The following is a 19,122-nucleotide window of genomic DNA, read 5'->3' as shown; positions in this document are numbered from 1 at the left end:
TTTGTTAATGAAAACAGAAAAGTGCTTTGTACTTACGAGAGGCGTCAAGGATACACAGAAATATTAATACATATGTACTGTTTTAATACTGTAATGTATTATGTAATTACAAAGCATAACTGTAAAACTACACCTTTTTGAAGAAATCAGTCATTTGTGTTGGCTTCTTGCTTTGGAAGCATTTTCTCTTTGCTTGGAAGCAAAAAAAAACTTCGTGCGGCAGGCGCGGATAACCCGCCCGCGGATAATCGGGAGTCTACTGTACTTCAGTTCTTTATCTCACACAAAATAATGTGTCATGGTTTGTCACTTAATTATTAATTAACCAAATTAATTAATCAAATTAAATTTATCTAATAAGCTAAATGAATCCCTTTTCTTATTCTAATTTCAAACCTAAAAATATTTTAACATAATATGACTAGAAAAAAATGGCCCTTTAAAGGGTTAAAGTTGCGAATGGTTTGTAAATTTCATTACCAAAAAAATTGCTAGCATTTTATATTGATACTCCAAACTATTTTTAATTGATTTTTCTTCTGAAATTTATTAACTACTATTCTTTGAGAAATACAAGAATCTCCTGCTTCTGTGTAAGGTACAGAAATATGTTGCTATGTTGTTCACTGATTTATCTTTTAGAACTTAGGTTGAATAATTTTAAAATCCCGTTTTGTAGCAGCACAAAGGAAATTAATTTATGGACGGTTTTCATAATTTCTAATCGTGGTCAGATGAAGAGGGTGACATCTGAGCTAACACCTCCCCCTTAAACTTCCTCACCATATCAAGGGAAAGACATAAATCCTTTACATGATATTTGACATGCATTAGGCACAGCCTTGGCGCGTAATTAGAGTACATGTACTTATACCCTATTTTATTCTTAATCTTTTGAGATGTTAAAATTTTATATTATTTAAACAATATTATCCAAAGTTCTTTTTATGCTGTATATCAACTATATTAACACGAGTTATATCAAAATATAGTGTGTATATTTCCTATCACAATTTCTTCCGAAAGATAATAAAAAAAGAATAATGATTCTTTTAATAATGCTGTATTTCAAAATATTTATTATATTATAAAAATAAAATCAGTATCTGGTGCAATGCGAAAATTGGTTTCAAAAAAATTATAGGATGCTGTATTTGCTTTACAGAAAAGAAATGAAATAAACATTTCCTGCGTAATTGTGATGTAAATATAAAATTTTCTGATCAGTCACTAAAAGATCTATATAATTCATAGAGCTGACATATAAATGGAGGGAGTTAGTCGTATGTTTCTTATCGAAACAAGTGTGCCCAATATGAGTCATGTGACTTGGGGAGAATCTGAAAGAATACCTTTTTTGGCGACGTATCGCAAATCTTGACAAACTCAAAACCTTTCGCGCAATCTTTTGCTTTCCGGCATTGAATCCGGGCGATTTTCATTTCCTGAAAAGTTTATTTATTTATTGTTTTCTTGATTTGAGAGTATCATTCTACTAAGCAGAAACTAAGCTAAATGGTTTCGAAAATAATTTTTCTTTTTCCTAACATCAATAGTTGAGTTTGTTGATTTAAATCATGCTTTTTTTTTTTTTTTTTTTTTTTTTTGCATTAATTAAAAGTGATTATTTTTCTTCTTTAAGTAAACATTTTATTTGCCTAAAAACATCTTTTAATTTTACTTTACATATTCAAATACTTCTATCATTATCTCAAACTGATAAAAAAAGCTTTTTAAAAAGCAGATTATAAAAGTGACCCAAGTCTTTTTTTTTCTACTGAATATTTTAAAAAAATGTATTCGTATTTATAATTATTTTTCTTTCTAAAAATTAAATTATAATCCAAGAATTAGCAGAATAAATATTTATTTTTGCATAAAGAACGAAGAAGATATTAATTAAAACTGTTAAATTATTTTGAAATAATTTAGAAAGAAAACAAAAAAGTACTAGTCCAGCTCTCGTGAAAGCTACGCCAGAGCCCTAACCACTATACTGTTCGAACGCTCGTTCACGGTAACATAGTATTAGGCTGTAAGTTATCTTGAAAGTTTCAGGGCTATTTCCTCGAAACTGGCTGGCTATTGTGCTTTAATATTTTCATGAATGAACATTCTAAATGTATACTACCATTATACAAAATCTTGTCTCTAACTCAATTTTAAACCTCATGCCTTCCCCTTGTTAGTATCAGTTTTAAATATTTCACTTCTGGTTTATAATTTTGCCGGTAACTTTACTTCTAGCTGCAGAAGAAAAAAAACAAAACTTTTGTAGAAACAAAAGTAAATCATTTTTGGAATCTTAAATGTGTTGACTTTAATACAAAATTATAAAGAAATTCGAAATTTTTACGAAAATGGTGATTTTAGGGTATGTACATATTGTAAATTAATAAATGTTGAGTTTCAAACAAAATTTTTATTTGTAAAGATAGCATTCCTTTCTTTAATAGTTTCTTATCCTTAGAATATCCGCTAGTTTCTTTTTAGATCTTAATTAAAATTTATAAAAACATGCAATTATTACTAGCACAATTATGAAATTTTATTACATAACATTTTCAATAAAACATACGTTTTAGTTTCACTATTTCATTCACAATGATGATTTAATATCGTTCACAGTATAATACTACAATTCGACTATTTATGGTAAAAAAGGAAAAACATATTGGAAATAACAAGGAAATTTATTTGAATTAAAATAAATACACAATTATTAATCGGCGAGAAAAAAAAATCATGCCAAACTTGCAGCCAAGAGCATGCAACACATTCGAGATTAAAATAAAGCGAATAGCAAAATATAATGTAGTTATATCAGTTTAAACGAAGCTTAATAACAAGTTAACTAAATTAAATACACTAACTCAACCAAACTATGAAATAATATTATATAACATCATATCACTGAAATGTTATATAACATCAAAATCACTGAGTGATCGATTTACGAAATTTTAAAATGACTTAAAATGGATATAAATATAATATGTTTATAGTACATAGCTGTAAAATGATACAGGACTATCTTTAGAAGATTTTTTTACATCCAATTGCACAGCTTAAGTTAATCATGGCTTAAATAAGGTTTAAAATTTAACAATTAAAAGCAAGACATAATCTGCCATTGAAATATTATGGAGAATGCGGTTACAGCGGATACAAATTCTCTCCCGAAATCACGTGATTTTATCTTCTCCTACACCAAAATAGGGTTGCATTCTCTCTATCACTATTTCAACTCTATGGTATAATCCATTTCCGCTTTTTAAAATTTATCTTTTTCTTACGCATTTTATTTCAATTTTTTTTATAAATATTTTTTAACAGTCGTTTGTATTTAAGCAATTTATCAGTTACGCTTCAGTTTCAAACTCCACTCGAATAAGATTTTTAAAAAATGTCTCCTTATTTGAGCTTTTTTAATGATTTGCTTTGTATTCATTGTTAAATGCCGAAATAGCATGCCAGTAAATAGTTAAGCTTCGTAGCACTTCTAATGTGCCTTGTATTCATTTGTTTAAAAAAATAATGTCTCACTAACGAATAAAGTATTTTCTTTTCTTTTCTTTTTTTCCTTCCCTAAAATGGCTAAATAGCTATTATGCCAGGCTTTATTTTTTGTGTACACTGCAAATAAATGCTTTTAACTTTTAAAAAGTTTCTATTTATTCTTATAATGGATCAGTTCTTGCTTGTTGTCAAGCTAATAAAAGAGTTTAAAAAAAAAAAAAGTACGAATCTTTCGCATTTTTCTTATCTTTAAAAGGAATCGGGAAAGGGATGGAAATCCTTTGAGATATCTTTTGTATTTTAACATTTGTATGTAGCTTCTTTGTTAGATTGTATTAATATTAATGTACGTATAATTAATATAATAATATATACTACATTATTTTTTAAAGCGCTTTTAGCCTTTCGTCCTTGTCTAAGAATTTTTGAAAACCAGCAAATAAAATAATATAAGTTGGAAGTGTTCTTTGTGATTTTTTTAGAAAGGAAATTAAAACAATTACAAATAACTCTCTTTTTCTTAATTAAATGTATAAATAATTTTGGCATTCTTATCATATTTTTCTTTGTGCCAAAAAAAAAGACAAAAATCGTTTGCCATTTTAATCAAAATAGAATAAATAGAAATACGAATAAGTGTGCGAAAAAAGTTGGATATTTAATTAATCGGTTTTTTTTTTTAATCTTTTACATTTGGTATAGTAATAAAAATAAAGAATTATCTTTACTCGACTGAATCAGCATTTTATTTAAAGAAAAGTTCAATCGTAGAAGAATTACAAAATTTTGTCATAGTCAAATTCTCATAGGCATGCACCAATAATTTGTGCTGCAAATGCTGTGATCTTTTAAGATCATAGCTTTGATATCTAGTAATAAATTATATAAGCAAACGTGTAATCAACAGAACTAAATTTATACTAAAATGTTAGAGAAACAATTATTGGAGTGTGAAGTATATAGATAACAGGTGGATATGCATACATATAATCCATTTAACTTAAGTATCGGACAACTAGGGATACCTTTGTTCAACATTTTCTTCTAAGGATGGAAGGCACTACATGTTATCAATGCGCTACTCATTATTACATTGCAAATAACTTCTAAGACATTTTACGCTGATGATTTGAAAGATTTTTTAAAAAAATCTTATATAAGCACAGGGCTTCAAAAAAATCTTATATGTGCGCTTCATTCTGATATGCGTACAAAATATAGGATCAAATTTCATGGACAAAGTATTGCAACAGAGAAATATCTATGTTTTTGAAACGCACTATCTGAATAAAGTAAAATGATTTAATGAACGCTGAATAAATAGAGTAAAATGCAGTTAAACTAAAATAATAACGAATAATAAAAAAAGTTAAATTCGTAAGTTAAATTCGGATGTGAACTTTGATTAAATTAAAACAAGAAAAAATATGTAAAGATAAAAAAAAATAATACTGTTTAATATATATCAATTAATAAATATTAATATTTGATTCGGTTGGTGTATTTCGGAACCACTGATTTTATCAACAAACTGAAATGTTCGTAAAAAATTCTAATGTAATTATTAGAAAAATATTTTTAGTACTAGTTCATTTATTATACAAAATTGTTATTATTTTTACAAGCGCAAAATGAACATCAATACTATATAATGCCAAAAATTCATTTTGAAATTCAACATGTATGTGCTTATAATAAATGACATATGTTGTACTGTCATCAAGAAAATGCAGTTCTGGGGAAAAATCATATATCAATTTATTTTAAACTTGTAGCTTACGGGATTAAAAATGAATTTACTTTACAAATATTATTTTTAATAAGTCCAAACCATGACCATTGGGAAGAAACGTGGCATCATGCACTTCGCCAATAAATTTTGAAATAAATAAAAAGAGAATGAAAGAGAAAATTAGCAACTTTTATTAGCCCAGAATTGTGATCTGTTAGATCCCTTGAGATATGAAAAATTCTCTCAGTTCCGGAATTAGTTCCTGTTTTCTTCTTTTTTTTTTTTTTTTTTTTTTTCTCCTCCCTATTTAGAGATAACAGCAGACTGTTTTATTATTATTATTATTTCTGTTGGATTATTCTTTTTGTGCTGAAAATAATAGAACTTAATGTTACTTTGCTAGGTATTGAGTGCTAGGCTTTGAATTCCAATGAATATTCTTAAGCATTTAGTGATAAACTTAAATTTCTAATTTAAAAAATCGAATCCTGACAAACTCTTTGGCTTTCAACATATACCATCAGAGAATTTTTATTAACTGCATTAGAAAAATTAGAATTTTTATTAAAAAGTGAATTAACTGCAATGAAATGTTTCACAAATCACGACGACAAAAGATGAATAGAAAAGTAATTATCCCCTTATAAATAAAATATAAAGACCGAACAAGTTAAAGCACCAAATTACAATTGCAGATTACAAAATTTATTCTGTGTTATGCAATACCTCACCCCTCACCACCACCACCCCCTCAATCTTTTGACTGCATGTCAAATCTTTTGGGGAAATAGAATTCTGGATAATATATTTTTAAATATTAAGTCTGTGAAATTCAATAATTTATTTAATTGTGCTCTTTTTTCCAACCTTATTTGTTATTAGAGAAATTTCAGATAATTTCTATTTTAATTTATCTCTGTAAATGTGAGGATATTTAAAGATGTCCTATAATAAAAAGAATGAAAGTTATTGTTGTTGTTTTTAAAAAAGGGCTTAGATTAGTATACTCTCAGATATTAATTAAATATTTTTATTAATAATATTCATTAATAATTTTTAATCGTTAAATTATAAAGCGTTTTATAAATTTAAGAAACTGCAAAAAAAGTAGAAAAATAATTAATTTTTCCCATCAATCTCATTAACAAGTATTGAATTAATTAAATTAACCTATTAACTAATAATTAAACTTTAAAAATGTTAAAATATTGTACTGCCAACTAAAACACACTAGTGTACTAAATAATCCATGTAAAAAAGGTTTCATCCGTTGCTACGGTATTTGCATATTTGCAAGTATTGTAACAATAGATATCTACCTACCAATAACGAACAAATAAAGTCTTAGGTACAATACTTACAAATATCTTTTTATTCGCAGATCTATATATTATAAACATGATTTTTTTCTACGTCTAATCTTAAACAAATCAATATCGTTTAAATTAAGAACTATCGTTATTAAACTAAGAAAAATCTGAATTATCAATAGAAATTTTCTTATTAAAAAGAGAGCAAACCATTTTTTAACATTCAATTCTTTTAAAGAAAGAATTTTTGTAAAGCCAGTCTTATTTTTTTTAATTTATAATTTTATCGATAGTATTAAATTAATTATATTAATTTTACCAGTTATTCTTAAACACCTTTCAAAGATTTGAGCCTTTAATTCGAATTATTGTAACAAGGTAATATTTTATATTTGATTTTAATTCTTTTATCTTTATTTGATTGTTTTAAAAAATTTTCTTAATTACATAGTCGCGATAATTTGTGCACAAAAAATCGTCGTAACGTGTTTGCCTGTAACAGAAACATTGGAACTTATTGTTGTAAAATATACTTTAAAATATTTTTGAAATGTTAAAGTGGCGTGGGATTAGAGTTTGTGTAATAATATGCTCCGAAGTTATTGAGAAAGTCACTTTAAAATTGTGACAAATTTTTAATTAAAAATCTAACTAAAATTTTACATGAATTGAATAATTTTGCATACTCTCTATCGCATCACGCAATTTAAATATAGTTTACAGCTTGTAAAAATTATCATGAAAATCATGATACAGTATTTTTTGAGCATTTATGTAAAATTCTTAAATATATGATCAATTACTACAATTCTTGAAGAATTTGAAGAAAAAAAACACCAAAAAAAACAATGAATTTTCATATGCATAATATCTTTATTTTATTGCTTCTAAGTTGAACATCCTATAATCGATGACAAAGCCATATCTTCAATCGTATGTTTTAAAAAAATCGTATTGTTTTGTAATTCTACTAGGTTGTGGAGATTTTGCTTTTGCTATTTACCTTTCTGACCTTTCGATCGACATGAGGGACTTATCGATGAATAATCTGAAACTCTTTATCCTCACAAAACATAGTTTCTATTGTTATGGTTTGCCCTTGATTGACTCTCGCATCATTCTTTTGTAATATTGGATCATCTCCTTTTGCATAAGTCATTTGTTCTCATTTAGTAAGTTCAATGCTTGGAATTTATATACTATTCGAGAGGTCACTATTTTTTTTCTGACCTTAGAAAAGGAGATGTTTATTTTATGCATTTGGTTTAAGAACTTGTATTCTAAATCGGATTCTGTCTTTATTGTTTTCTGGGGGGCAAATAATATCTGTGCTACTTTTTTTTAACATGGCCACATTCTAATCATAATTATAAATTTATTTTATTTATTTATTTATTTTGTAAATGGCATCATTAATCATGAGTTTAAAATTCTTTTTTCGCAAACGATATTTTGTTTTTTAAGTTTTCCATTAAATATGAATGGCGAAGAATAAATATTTTAATCATAGAGAGAAGAATCTTTTTCTCTGAGATTTTACCATTAATTATCATTTACTACATTTAACATTAATTTGATAAAATGAAAAAAAGGTAAAGCTTTTAATGGGATTTAAACTCATGTAAGTAGCATAAGCATGCTTCTTTGTCAATGTATATTATTTTGATTTAATTTCGCTTCGTTTTGTAAAATAATACTATTTCATTTTTATTTCATTTAAGGAAATGTTTCTCTGTTCTTTTATTAAATCGGATATCTATTCTTTTATTATGTCTTTATTGTTTTGTGGAGGGCAAATAATATTTGTACTCCTTTTTTGTTGTTGTTGTTGTTGTTGTTTTGTGTTAACATGGACTTATTCTAATCATAATTATAAATTGAATGTTTTGTTTTAAAAACACTTTTTGTAACTGCCATCATTAATCGTGAATTTAAAATTATTCTTTTTTTTTAAACGATATTTTGTTTTCTAAGTTTCTATTAAATATGAATGACAAAGAATAAATATTTTAATCATAAAGTATAAGAATCTTTTTCTCGGTGATTTTACCATGAATCGTCAGATATTATGTTAAATCCTCTGATGTTTCAAAATTAACTTGATAAAATGAGAAAAAATGTTACTTTTAAAAAGGATTCAAATTCATGTGATTATTGTTAATATTCTTCTTTTTAAATATAATTTTTTTAATTAATTTCGCTTTGTTTTACAAAATACTGTTATTTTTATTTTTATTTTTTTCGTTTCACATGTTATTAGGATGTTTATATACTTGATATAATTTTATTTCATTTAGAAATCCTAATTGACTAAATATTTACAATATAAAATATTTCTTTCAAATTAAGAAAAGTGAATGAAATAATAGAAATTATAACTCTTACTAAAAATATTAAGTTATCCCCAATTGTTTTTAAGGGGAAAATAGTAAATTGCTCGCATAATTTTGTCTAGGTATAATGAATTATTCTGAACTATAAAACAAAATTGTCTTTAATATTAGAACTTAATTGAAATAACAGACAAATATATCATTTTTATTTAATGTTTGAGCATATTCGAATATTTTATGATTTATCCAGCGGAGCTGGACAATATTTTTCTAATTAATTATTTTTAAGTAATTCTTTCAGTAAATATGAATCTTTTAATTACATAATTGTGAAGTATTCTTGTTATTTTCCAACCTAGCACTTTAGGGTCATTTTGTATTTAATCGCACACAAAAACAAATATTATTACGGGCTTGATCTTATGAATTCCATACTTTTCAAACAATGAAGTCTTTTTTGGCGTTACAAAATATTGAGTTTAGCACGATAAAGATATAATAATTTCAACAAACTAAAATTATTTTCACTTTTGTTGCGTATTTTATGATTGATATTTATCAGTTTTATATTATTTAATTGTTAGAATTTTATATCTTATTTGTATATATAGGGCGCATTCTATAAAAATTTAACCCTTTTCTCCTTTGCATTTCAATTAATTGTTATTAAATTACAAATAACATGCGAACAGAACGGAAAAATATTTCAAAATTAATTTATTGATTGTTTTTATTACTGAATGGTCAAAGTAATAAAACCTTATAATTTTTTAGAATTATGTAGATTTCATGTACAACAAAAAAATAAATAATTTAGCTAATTCGGTTTACATCTCATGGTAAGTATAATTTCTGACAGTTTTTATGCAAATATAATAACCATTTAAACACTTCTTACTGTCAACAGGCAGTAAAATGAGAGGCATGACAGTACTACACATTCAGTTGCTGTAAATTCTTTTTAATAAATAGTATAATTGCAAATAAGAATAAAGTGACATTTTGTAGTTAATTTTAAATATTTAATGCTACAGATAGTGTATAATTTTTATTATTAAATAGTTTCATTAAAAAGAATGCAGAGCCATACTACAGATTTTTGAATTCGACCGCATTTTACTTAATAATTGCGGATTAAAATAAAAAATTAAGCATCTAGTAATTTCATGTAATTATCAAAATAATGCTGGAATATTTTCAAAATTTTTGTAGATGTTTCTTACAAAACTGTAAAAAAAAAGCATGTTTTTCAGGAATCCTTTATAATTGCCAAGTAGTCCAGATTTTCAGTTTATAAACGCATGGAGGTATTCTGCTCTATGTAGTTAAGTATAATTGGTCGGATTGCTTGAAATACATAATTCATGAAATATCATGAATTTTGTATCTTTAACTAGAGGCAATCATAAAAATCATAATTATTATTATAATTTCCTACTGTCTATATAATAAATAAAAATAATGTATTATAGTTAATTTTTGCAATTCTTCTCGCGCTCTGTTTGTCACTGAACAAGAAGAAAAATAATTACTCTTTTAATCCAAGATTAGGAAGTAGATTTTACTTTGAATTATTTTCAGGACTATAGAAGCTTTCTGATAAGATTAAAAATTGTTTGTGTATTTTTACGATGCTTTTTTGTTCTGTTTTTGTAAGTCCAATAAATAATTTTATTTTATTAAATTCAAAAGAAAATCTGCAATTGCTTTTCAAATTTTTTTAAAATGTCTGGATGTAATGTTAGATATAGCCATGTTTTTTTTTCTCTCTCTCTTTAACATATTTTTAATTTGCTCGTTAAGTCTATAATAATGCAAAATTATACTTTTAATGTACTGTGTTGTCCGTTAAATGATAATTTTGTAGTTATTGTGGCTTTTTTCCCATTGTACTAGAGTAAATAATTGCATGTTTCCAATCGATTGCATGAATTCTGAATAATTATCAGAACTTAAAAAATAAATAAAAAAATAAAACCGTATCTGATGTGGTTTGAATAAAACCCAATTTCTACTTTACTACACTGTACTGATATCGTGATAACGCTAACTACAGATGCGGAAAAAGAAAAATAATTAAGCGAATATCAGCATAACGAACGAAACATGTTAAATCATCCATATAATTTATTATTATTATTATTATTATACAAGTTTTTTGCATTTGAACTATTCAACGACTAAGTTATTAAATGCTAATTAAATAAACACTCATATTGAATGTCTGTTTTCATTCAATTGCCATGTACATCAAAGCCAGTAAAAAAAAAAAAAAAAAAAAAAAAAAAAAAAAAAAAATTAATAATTTTAGTTACTTTAAAATATGTTTGCAGTGCTTGCCAAATTTTACAGTCCATTGGTTTCAGAATAAAAAGATATGTATTGGATATGCTTATATTAAATACGGATTTTGAATCAATTCATGGTTCTATGAATCTCATATGCAATATATGAGTACTATCAAAGAATCTGTAACAATTAATATTGATTCATTGTTTTTTCAAATCTTTTTTAATTTTTAAGCTAAAAATTCATTTTATAAGACCAACGTTAAAAGCATTTTTAGACTTGTAGGCTATGCATTTTATCCCTATTGTATAATTCAATCAGATATAACAATTATTAAATGTCGGCCTAAATTTTCGACAAAGCATGTATTTTGCATTCATAAACTATATTGGAAAAAAAAGGGGGGAAATCTTCAGCAGCTTTTTTCCAGTGATGTATTTAAACTGGATTACAAGATTGTGAACTTCCTACTGATTATACAATGGCTGAAGTAGGCGCTAAATGTGCATTCAAGCATTTAAAATCCGTGTTTTTGAAATTTCTCATGGAGTATTGTTATCCTTGAAAATTTCCGGCTTTGTACAACCATAACAAATTTAAAATTGAAGTTCACATCCGAATATTTGATTATTTATGCTATAGCGTGGCCAGATGCACATCAAAAAATCAACGAATGTTACCATCTAACATATAATCTAAAAACATTTTGAAAATACACCATTGTTTGCTCCTTGATTTGATTTGCTTGATTTCCTTTTATTGCGGATATGGGGTGGTGTTTCACATTAACACTTACTAAAAGCTTTCATTATTTCTGAATCTCAAAAATAAGTCAAGGTGATGCAAACAAATATTCAGTTCATACTTTGCTTCCTCGAATTCATCTATCATCAATTTTTATTTTATTTTTGCATCATTTGATATGTTTTGGTGTAGAATAACCCCAGGAAAGAAGGGAAAGGGCATTTTTAATGAATAATTTAATTAATAATTTAAAAGCATTTTAATTTCTACCATCTGCTGCTTGCTTTAAACTAGATACTTCTTAACTGGTGAAAATATTGAAGAAACATGGTCATATTATGAAGATCATTAAAATGGTAAATTTGTGTCGGAATATAAACGATTATAAATCTAATTTAGGTTGAAAAGGTTAAGGCAAAATGAATGTTATATAACGTTACTATTACAAATTACTGTACATTTCTTTAACTGAACTTCTTTTCTTATTTGTAAAAATAGAATTTTGTAAACGATTTCTCATTTACTTTCTTTTATCTAGTGGTTGAATTTCTGCATTGTTTAAGAACTATACACAGTGATTTTATTTTAATATTCTCAAAAGTTATTTATCAATAAAGGATTAAATGGATTAAATTTTTATTCTATTTTAGTATCGCCATTTGATAGTAATTATAGATATAACTGATCACCAAATTTAAAAAAAATAGAAAATTTTTTTAAATTGTTTAATATATTAATAAAGATTTGTTTTTAAAGACTTTTTTAATTTAATTTATTTAGTCTTATACTAACTACAATTGATAGTTATGAAAAAATTACTTGATAATATTTGCTCTGTAGCAAGTTTTTTTAATGTATACCGAAAATAAGCGCAAAATGTATGTAAATGTTTTTAGTAATAAGCACCAGCACCATTTTTATCATATAATAAGAGAAACAATTTCCACTAAATTGTGTAATGAGCTAGTTTTTATTATTACTATTATTATTTAATGTTTTAAAATCTAATTGTTAAAACACTTTTCTTTTTATGGATTTTTTTTTTTTTTTTTTTTGTTAATTTTTAAATGCTTTTAGAATGAAATCTTCTCCCCACTGTCCTTAAGTATACATCTACCAGTCGCTTCTGGCGATCAGCTGGTTAGCTGAAAATATTGCCTATATTTATTTTCAGACAAATCGTTTAAATACAATTTCAGGCCCGTGATTCCGCGGAATTGTCAGACTTAAAACAGAATAATTTTAACTGTCGTACTTTTGTTCATTGTGTGTATGAGTCTTTCTAATGGAAAGCAGTCCTGTGACATCATAGCGCCAATAAAAATGTGAATGTTCGGTTCATCTGTCTTTTAAATATCTCGGTACAATGTTATCCTTTGTTTGAATTAGGCAAAAAAAAAAAAAAAAAAAAAAAAAAATGCACAAATATTAAATTGACATCATTAAAAGGATATTTTTTTTTTAATCTTTCTTTCTAATGGTGTAGAATTTAATTTTACACGGTAATATTTTCAGTAGTTTCGCTGAAAAACGCTAAAATTCAGCTAAATTTTTAATTAATTATAATTTTAAAAAAAAAAATTCTGAAGTCCTCATTTTTTCTCTCCCAAATATATATTTATGTATAAGCGAAATTTAGTAGCTCCAATTCAAATGATCCAGCCTTGTAAAGCGCCAACGCTCACACAAGCGTTTATCTTTATTATTAGCAGAGATAACTATTAAAATTATAGATTACTATTTATGCCATATTTGAATTATAAAAATAGTAAAATTTAAAACATCTATTGCAATTGTTGGACTTAATTCAAATGTTAAATTTTAAAATTAATTATATGACTGATTACCTAAGAACAAATAATTGCTGATTTATATTTCGGAATTGCTTGAGAAGAAAAAAAAATCGTTCAGCTTTGTCAGTCGAATTTATAATTTATTCTTTTTTTATTTATCGTTGATTTATTTACTAACTATATAACTCGATTTTGCACGAGATAGAATCAAACTCGTTTTGAATTAATTTTATTAATCGTATTATTGCAGTGAGGCGTTATGCATTGGTTTAGTTACAAGTGTAAATTTAGTACTTTATGTAGTTTAATTACACTAAAAAAATTTTTTTTTATTACATACTATGTCTATTCCCATCCCATTGATTGGCAATACAAAGAATAATTGAAAAGATAATTTTATATTTTTGGCTAGAAAATCGTGTGTATTAATTTGTTGTATAATGTATTAAAATAAATCAAATGATTCTATTATTAAATAAATGTATTCAGTCTTTTTCATAAATACTTGATCATGCAAAGTATTTTTTTCCCAATGTATTTATTGTGTATTTAAACATTTCTCCCTCATTATTGGGGGGGGGGGGAGGAGGAGCTAGGAATAATGCAAAATCTGAACTTTTAAACTACTAGCTATGAGTATGGATAATTTTAGCCGTTTCCCTTTTATTTTCTGCGTTGGCGTCAGCTTTGGCGATCAACGGGTTTGCCACGAATATTAGTTGTGCTTAATTTCAATGAAATCTTTTATATATAGCTTGATGTGCATGATTACTTCAACAAAGTATTTTTGAGCATCAAATTATGATATTATGATAAACATTAAAATTACATTATTTTCATAATTTTACATTTGTTCTTTTTTTTTGGGGGGGGGGGTGAACTTTCTTAATGAAGTCGAGTTCAGATGAAAGTCATTAAAAACGTAATTGCCTTGATAATCTGTCTTCAAACTGTACATTGTTTTTCTCCATAATCTCATTTCACTTTCTAATTCCTCATGTAAACTGAGCAAATAATAAACAGAATCTCCCTTTTATAGCTTTCAACTATGAGGAGGTATGTGTAAATATTCGATAAGACAATTTAAACCGTTTTGATTTCATTGCAGTAGTGGAACTATTATTCAAAAGCATCGCAGAAAAATTTTACCGACAATTTTTAAAAATTGTCGAAATTATCGACAACTTATCTATATTCCTTACAAATATGATTGCTTTAGCTCAAACAATTTGTCCCATAGAATTGAATAGGATGTCAACACACACACACAAGCATTATCTTTTATTTTAGTAGAATGAAGCTAAATAAAGCAGAAAGTTATGTTTACCGCCGCTGCTGATTGACTGGGAATAATGTTCTTTTAATCTTTCCTATTGCGTTTAAAGAATCCTTTGTTCATTCATTTCCGATTTCGATACATTTTCAAACGACTTTTTCTTTTGCGAACTTGTCAACAGTTATCGTAAAAATAATCATAAATGGTAACTTCATGTTAAATTTCGATTTTTCATGAAAAAAAATCACTTAAAAGATCACATAAAATGAAAATCACATAAATGAAAAGATCACATAAATTGGTCTTTCTTAAAATGGTCTTTATGGTAAATCAAAGATTTACCATAAAGTGGTCTTTTTAAGATTTTTGTAGAATTTTTTTTACTCTTGAGTCATTTCCTTATTCTTAGTCGGCGTGTTTTTACAATTCATGAATTACAAAAATCAAGTGAAAGGTATTATAGATCTTTAAAAATATAAAATTAAGTAACTAGCATTCAAAAAAAAAAAAAACCCTTTTTTTTAACAAGCTTATCTTTTATAACGAGTTCAAGAAAATTATTGAAAAATAAATTTTGGATGGAACATGATATTGTAATGGCTTCCTTAATTAACTAGAACAATTTTTTGAACAATTATGAAAAAGTTCGAAAAAATTATGAAAATAAATTCTTTATGCCAGAAAATTATATTCTTTTAAAGCGTCAAGTTATCAGGGTTGCTTTAGGAAGTTTAATTTTTCTTTCATTGAAGGAATAGATATAATATAAACGAAAATTTGTCTTTAAATGAAATAGAAGGTAATATAATCAAATGTGTATAATTCCTCGTGCAAGGACATTCAAGTTGCATAAAAATTAATGCACATATGTGATAATTACTTTAAGTGTGCAGAAAATTTACAAAATTTGCGAAATAAACTTGCTGACAATAATTGTTTCGCATATCTTTTCTGTCTTATGATTTTCTTACACATTCTGCATTCTCAAAGCATATTTTATGTTTAAATTGTACATAAATAGTAATAAAGGCTTGGAATGTTAAAGAATATCAGTCTGATTAGCTTACAGCAGTGGACTAAATCGATTTCCAATAAAAATAAAAATATATATATAAAGTAAGATGGCGTATTTTTACATGTAAGAAAACCTAAAATTATCGTAAAACATTCAGAATTTTATAAAAAGAAGTGAAAGGACCTTTTTGCACATGCTAACCGTAGATAAGACGAAAAAGGAAAGATATTCTTAATAATGACCTTGACAATCTTACCTTTATATTTCAGTTAATTTAATTTGTCGGAATCATTTAGTTAATGTATATTTTAGTAGTTGACTCTTGGAATATTTACTTCTACAAAGATTACCTTTGGTTCTAAGTCACTTATTCACGGTTGGTGTAACTGACTACAGTGATATTGAAACTGTATTCGTTAATTCTGTGAATAAGATAGCAAATAATATACATATAATTACATCGATTTAAATTAACTGAATGCAAATGAATAATTATTACATTAGCTACAATAATAAAGAATATTAATGGGTGGTCATTCCAAAATATCAGCGTAGTCACGGTACAGTTCTTTTTCCAATTTATGTCCCATGTCAAATTCATAATTTATATTACTTTTTCCTTTGAATCTTGACATTTTCTTTATCCCCCCATACTGTCGTATGTACTGTCTATGTCATCTTACATAGGACATTAGAAATCTTCATTTATTGAATCTTGAAAAATTTAGCATTATTTAGCAGTTTTCACTTTAAAATTTTGTATTTTTTGTTAGTTTGTTGTAGATTTCTAGTATTTTAATTCAATTTATTTTGCCCATTTATTGTTTTGTTTATTTAAAATGATAAATTTTCTAATTTCTTTTTTAAAAAACAACTATAATTATAAAAAAAAATTTATTTGTTTGATAAAAAATATTAATATTTATTGCATAATATCTATTTTGCCATTCGTATTGTTACCTCATATCGCTCAATTTTTACAAAATTCAAAACTGGGTTTCAGCTTACATAAACGGAATTTTCATCAAAAATCAGAAAAAAAATTATGTACAGTTTCCTTTTAAATTATTAGACATTGACTTTACTGTTTTAAAATTAATCAAGTTTTTGCTTTAAAATAATGTAGTGCATTATGTAGTTTCTTTTAATTGACTCATGTTTCAAACTTTACATCCATGCCCTATATTAAACATTAATCCTCGAATCTTCGGTTTATTAGAATTGTTGCATTTCATCTTGATATTATTTAATGCATTTCAGCCTTTAAATTATTAGAAATATTGGCTCCTTCGTGATATGGTTTAATGCATTTTAAATTTCAATTTAAATATTATAAGAAATATATTTGGAAAGTTGGAGCAGGAACAAGACTCATAAATAAATAATTTCTTGTTTCACCTTCCCGTTAAACTGAAATATAGAAACACAATGCAAATTTCATCTAGACTGTTACTGTTTTTTTTTAAATTAATATTCTTTCGTTATAATATACGAAAAATCCTCATTTATAGTTCATGATAACGTGTTACTGGTTATCACAGAAATAGACACTAAGAAATAAAAGATATTGCTATAACAACTTACCTTATGCACAAATTATTTGCTATAGAACAAACAAAATTATTGTATACGTATATCTATTATATGTTCCCAAATTGTTTTGTAATTCAAATTTTTTGTAACATTTTATCCTTTATGAATGAATGGAAAAGCATTAGTTTATTTTTATCCAGTCAGCAAAGCTTACATATTTTGTTGTCTATCCAATCGAAAGATAAAATCTCAGAAACACCAATTTATTTTTTTTTAACTTTTATCTAAGAATTTGAGAATCTTTACATTAGAATTAGAATCATATTTCAACTGCATTTTTCTTTCAAATTTATCTGCATATGCAAAAATGTTGCAATAATTTTGATTTGATAAATATTTATGTTACGCTGCTAAATGATATCCAAGGTTAGTTTTTGAAAAATGCAACCATTTGTATATGAACTATTGCAAAATAATAATAAGAAATACATCGTAACTCACCCTCTCATCATAAGGTGTATAAAAGTCCTCATTAACAGTGTTTATTTGATAATCTGTTGAAAGTTCACTTGTATTTGAATCAACATCAAGAATGTCATCTGCACAGACTGTCCAAATAAGCACACTCTGGAGAAAAATTATCCACATCTTTTCAAATTATGTAAAAAGAATATAAAAAATGCTGTTGAGATCTTGCGCACTTAATATACGTTAAAATTTTTCTTCTTTTTTTTTCTATCTTCCAACTACCCTCGGTACATTGTGTCCTTTGTAGCGTAGCAAGTAGATGGATGGGTGTACGTTTTCATAGCATCGCACTTTATCTCTTCTCACCTCCGATCACTTCTCTGCATCTTCTTCAACTGAAATGTTCATCCCTCAACAGCTTTCTACCATGCTCCGGCAGACGTTCTGAAGCATGGAATGATCTCTCGACCAATCATCGTACCGGTTTTATTTGTTTTTTCTTTTTCTCCCAAGCAAGCAGGTGCATTATCAGTTCTTTTTATTGTCCTGGTCAGATGAGATTAAATCATCCATTTTCGGCAGATGTGCTACTAACCCATCCGAGCACATCTTGTCATTGTATGCGCCATGAAATGGATAGCGGCATCCCTTTCTGTGACACTAACCGATACCTCTGAGCGACGCGAGTGTTTATGTGTTTATTCTTCCTTACTGGAGGATGAAATTGAAAAGACAAATAAAAGCGATATTTCCGTTATGAAACTTTGAGCTTTGCACCTACCCCTGCATACAAAATGAATGAAATATCATATTATATATTCTTGTGGGGTTAATAAAAAAAAATCGTTCTCAAAAAGGATTATTTTGTTCGACTTATCTGGAATGTTTAGTCTATCAGAACATGTTACTCATTCAAAAAATGATTATTTATTGCTAGCTGAATTTAAAAGAATCTATAAAAAGAATTTTTGCATCCCAAATATCATTCTTTTTCCGGTTCATTCGTGGAGTTATTTATGACCATATTCAAATAGATGTAAAAAGATATATTTATAAATGTATATTTACACATTTTAATAAATATATATTTACGTTTCTAAAAAGGAACAT

General features: G+C 26.3%; 2 protein-coding genes across 4 annotated transcripts in view; one reads left to right on the top strand and one right to left on the bottom strand.

Moving 5' to 3' along the window:
- LOC129989784 (uncharacterized) overlaps positions 1 to 18,451 on the bottom strand; it is a 28,742-nt gene extending 10,291 nt beyond the window's left edge. Inside the window, exon 1 of the mRNA XM_056098101.1 lies at positions 18,046 to 18,451. Within this exon, the coding sequence (XP_055954076.1) occupies positions 18,046 to 18,192 (147 nt within the window). The 5' untranslated portion in view covers positions 18,193 to 18,451. The remainder of the gene's footprint in view (positions 1 to 18,045) is intronic.
- Positions 1 to 19,122, top strand: part of LOC129989732 (elongation factor-like GTPase 1) — a 171,395-nt gene that overhangs the window by 33,377 nt on the left and 118,896 nt on the right. The gene's annotated exons all lie outside the window — the stretch shown is intronic.

The sequence above is a fragment of the Argiope bruennichi genome, chromosome 2 (genome assembly GCF_947563725.1).
Source record: "Argiope bruennichi chromosome 2, qqArgBrue1.1, whole genome shotgun sequence".
NCBI lineage: Eukaryota > Metazoa > Arthropoda > Arachnida > Araneae > Araneidae > Argiope > Argiope bruennichi.
The sequence above is the reverse complement of the archived record's forward strand: the minus strand, read 5'-3'. Positions and strand labels throughout refer to the sequence as shown.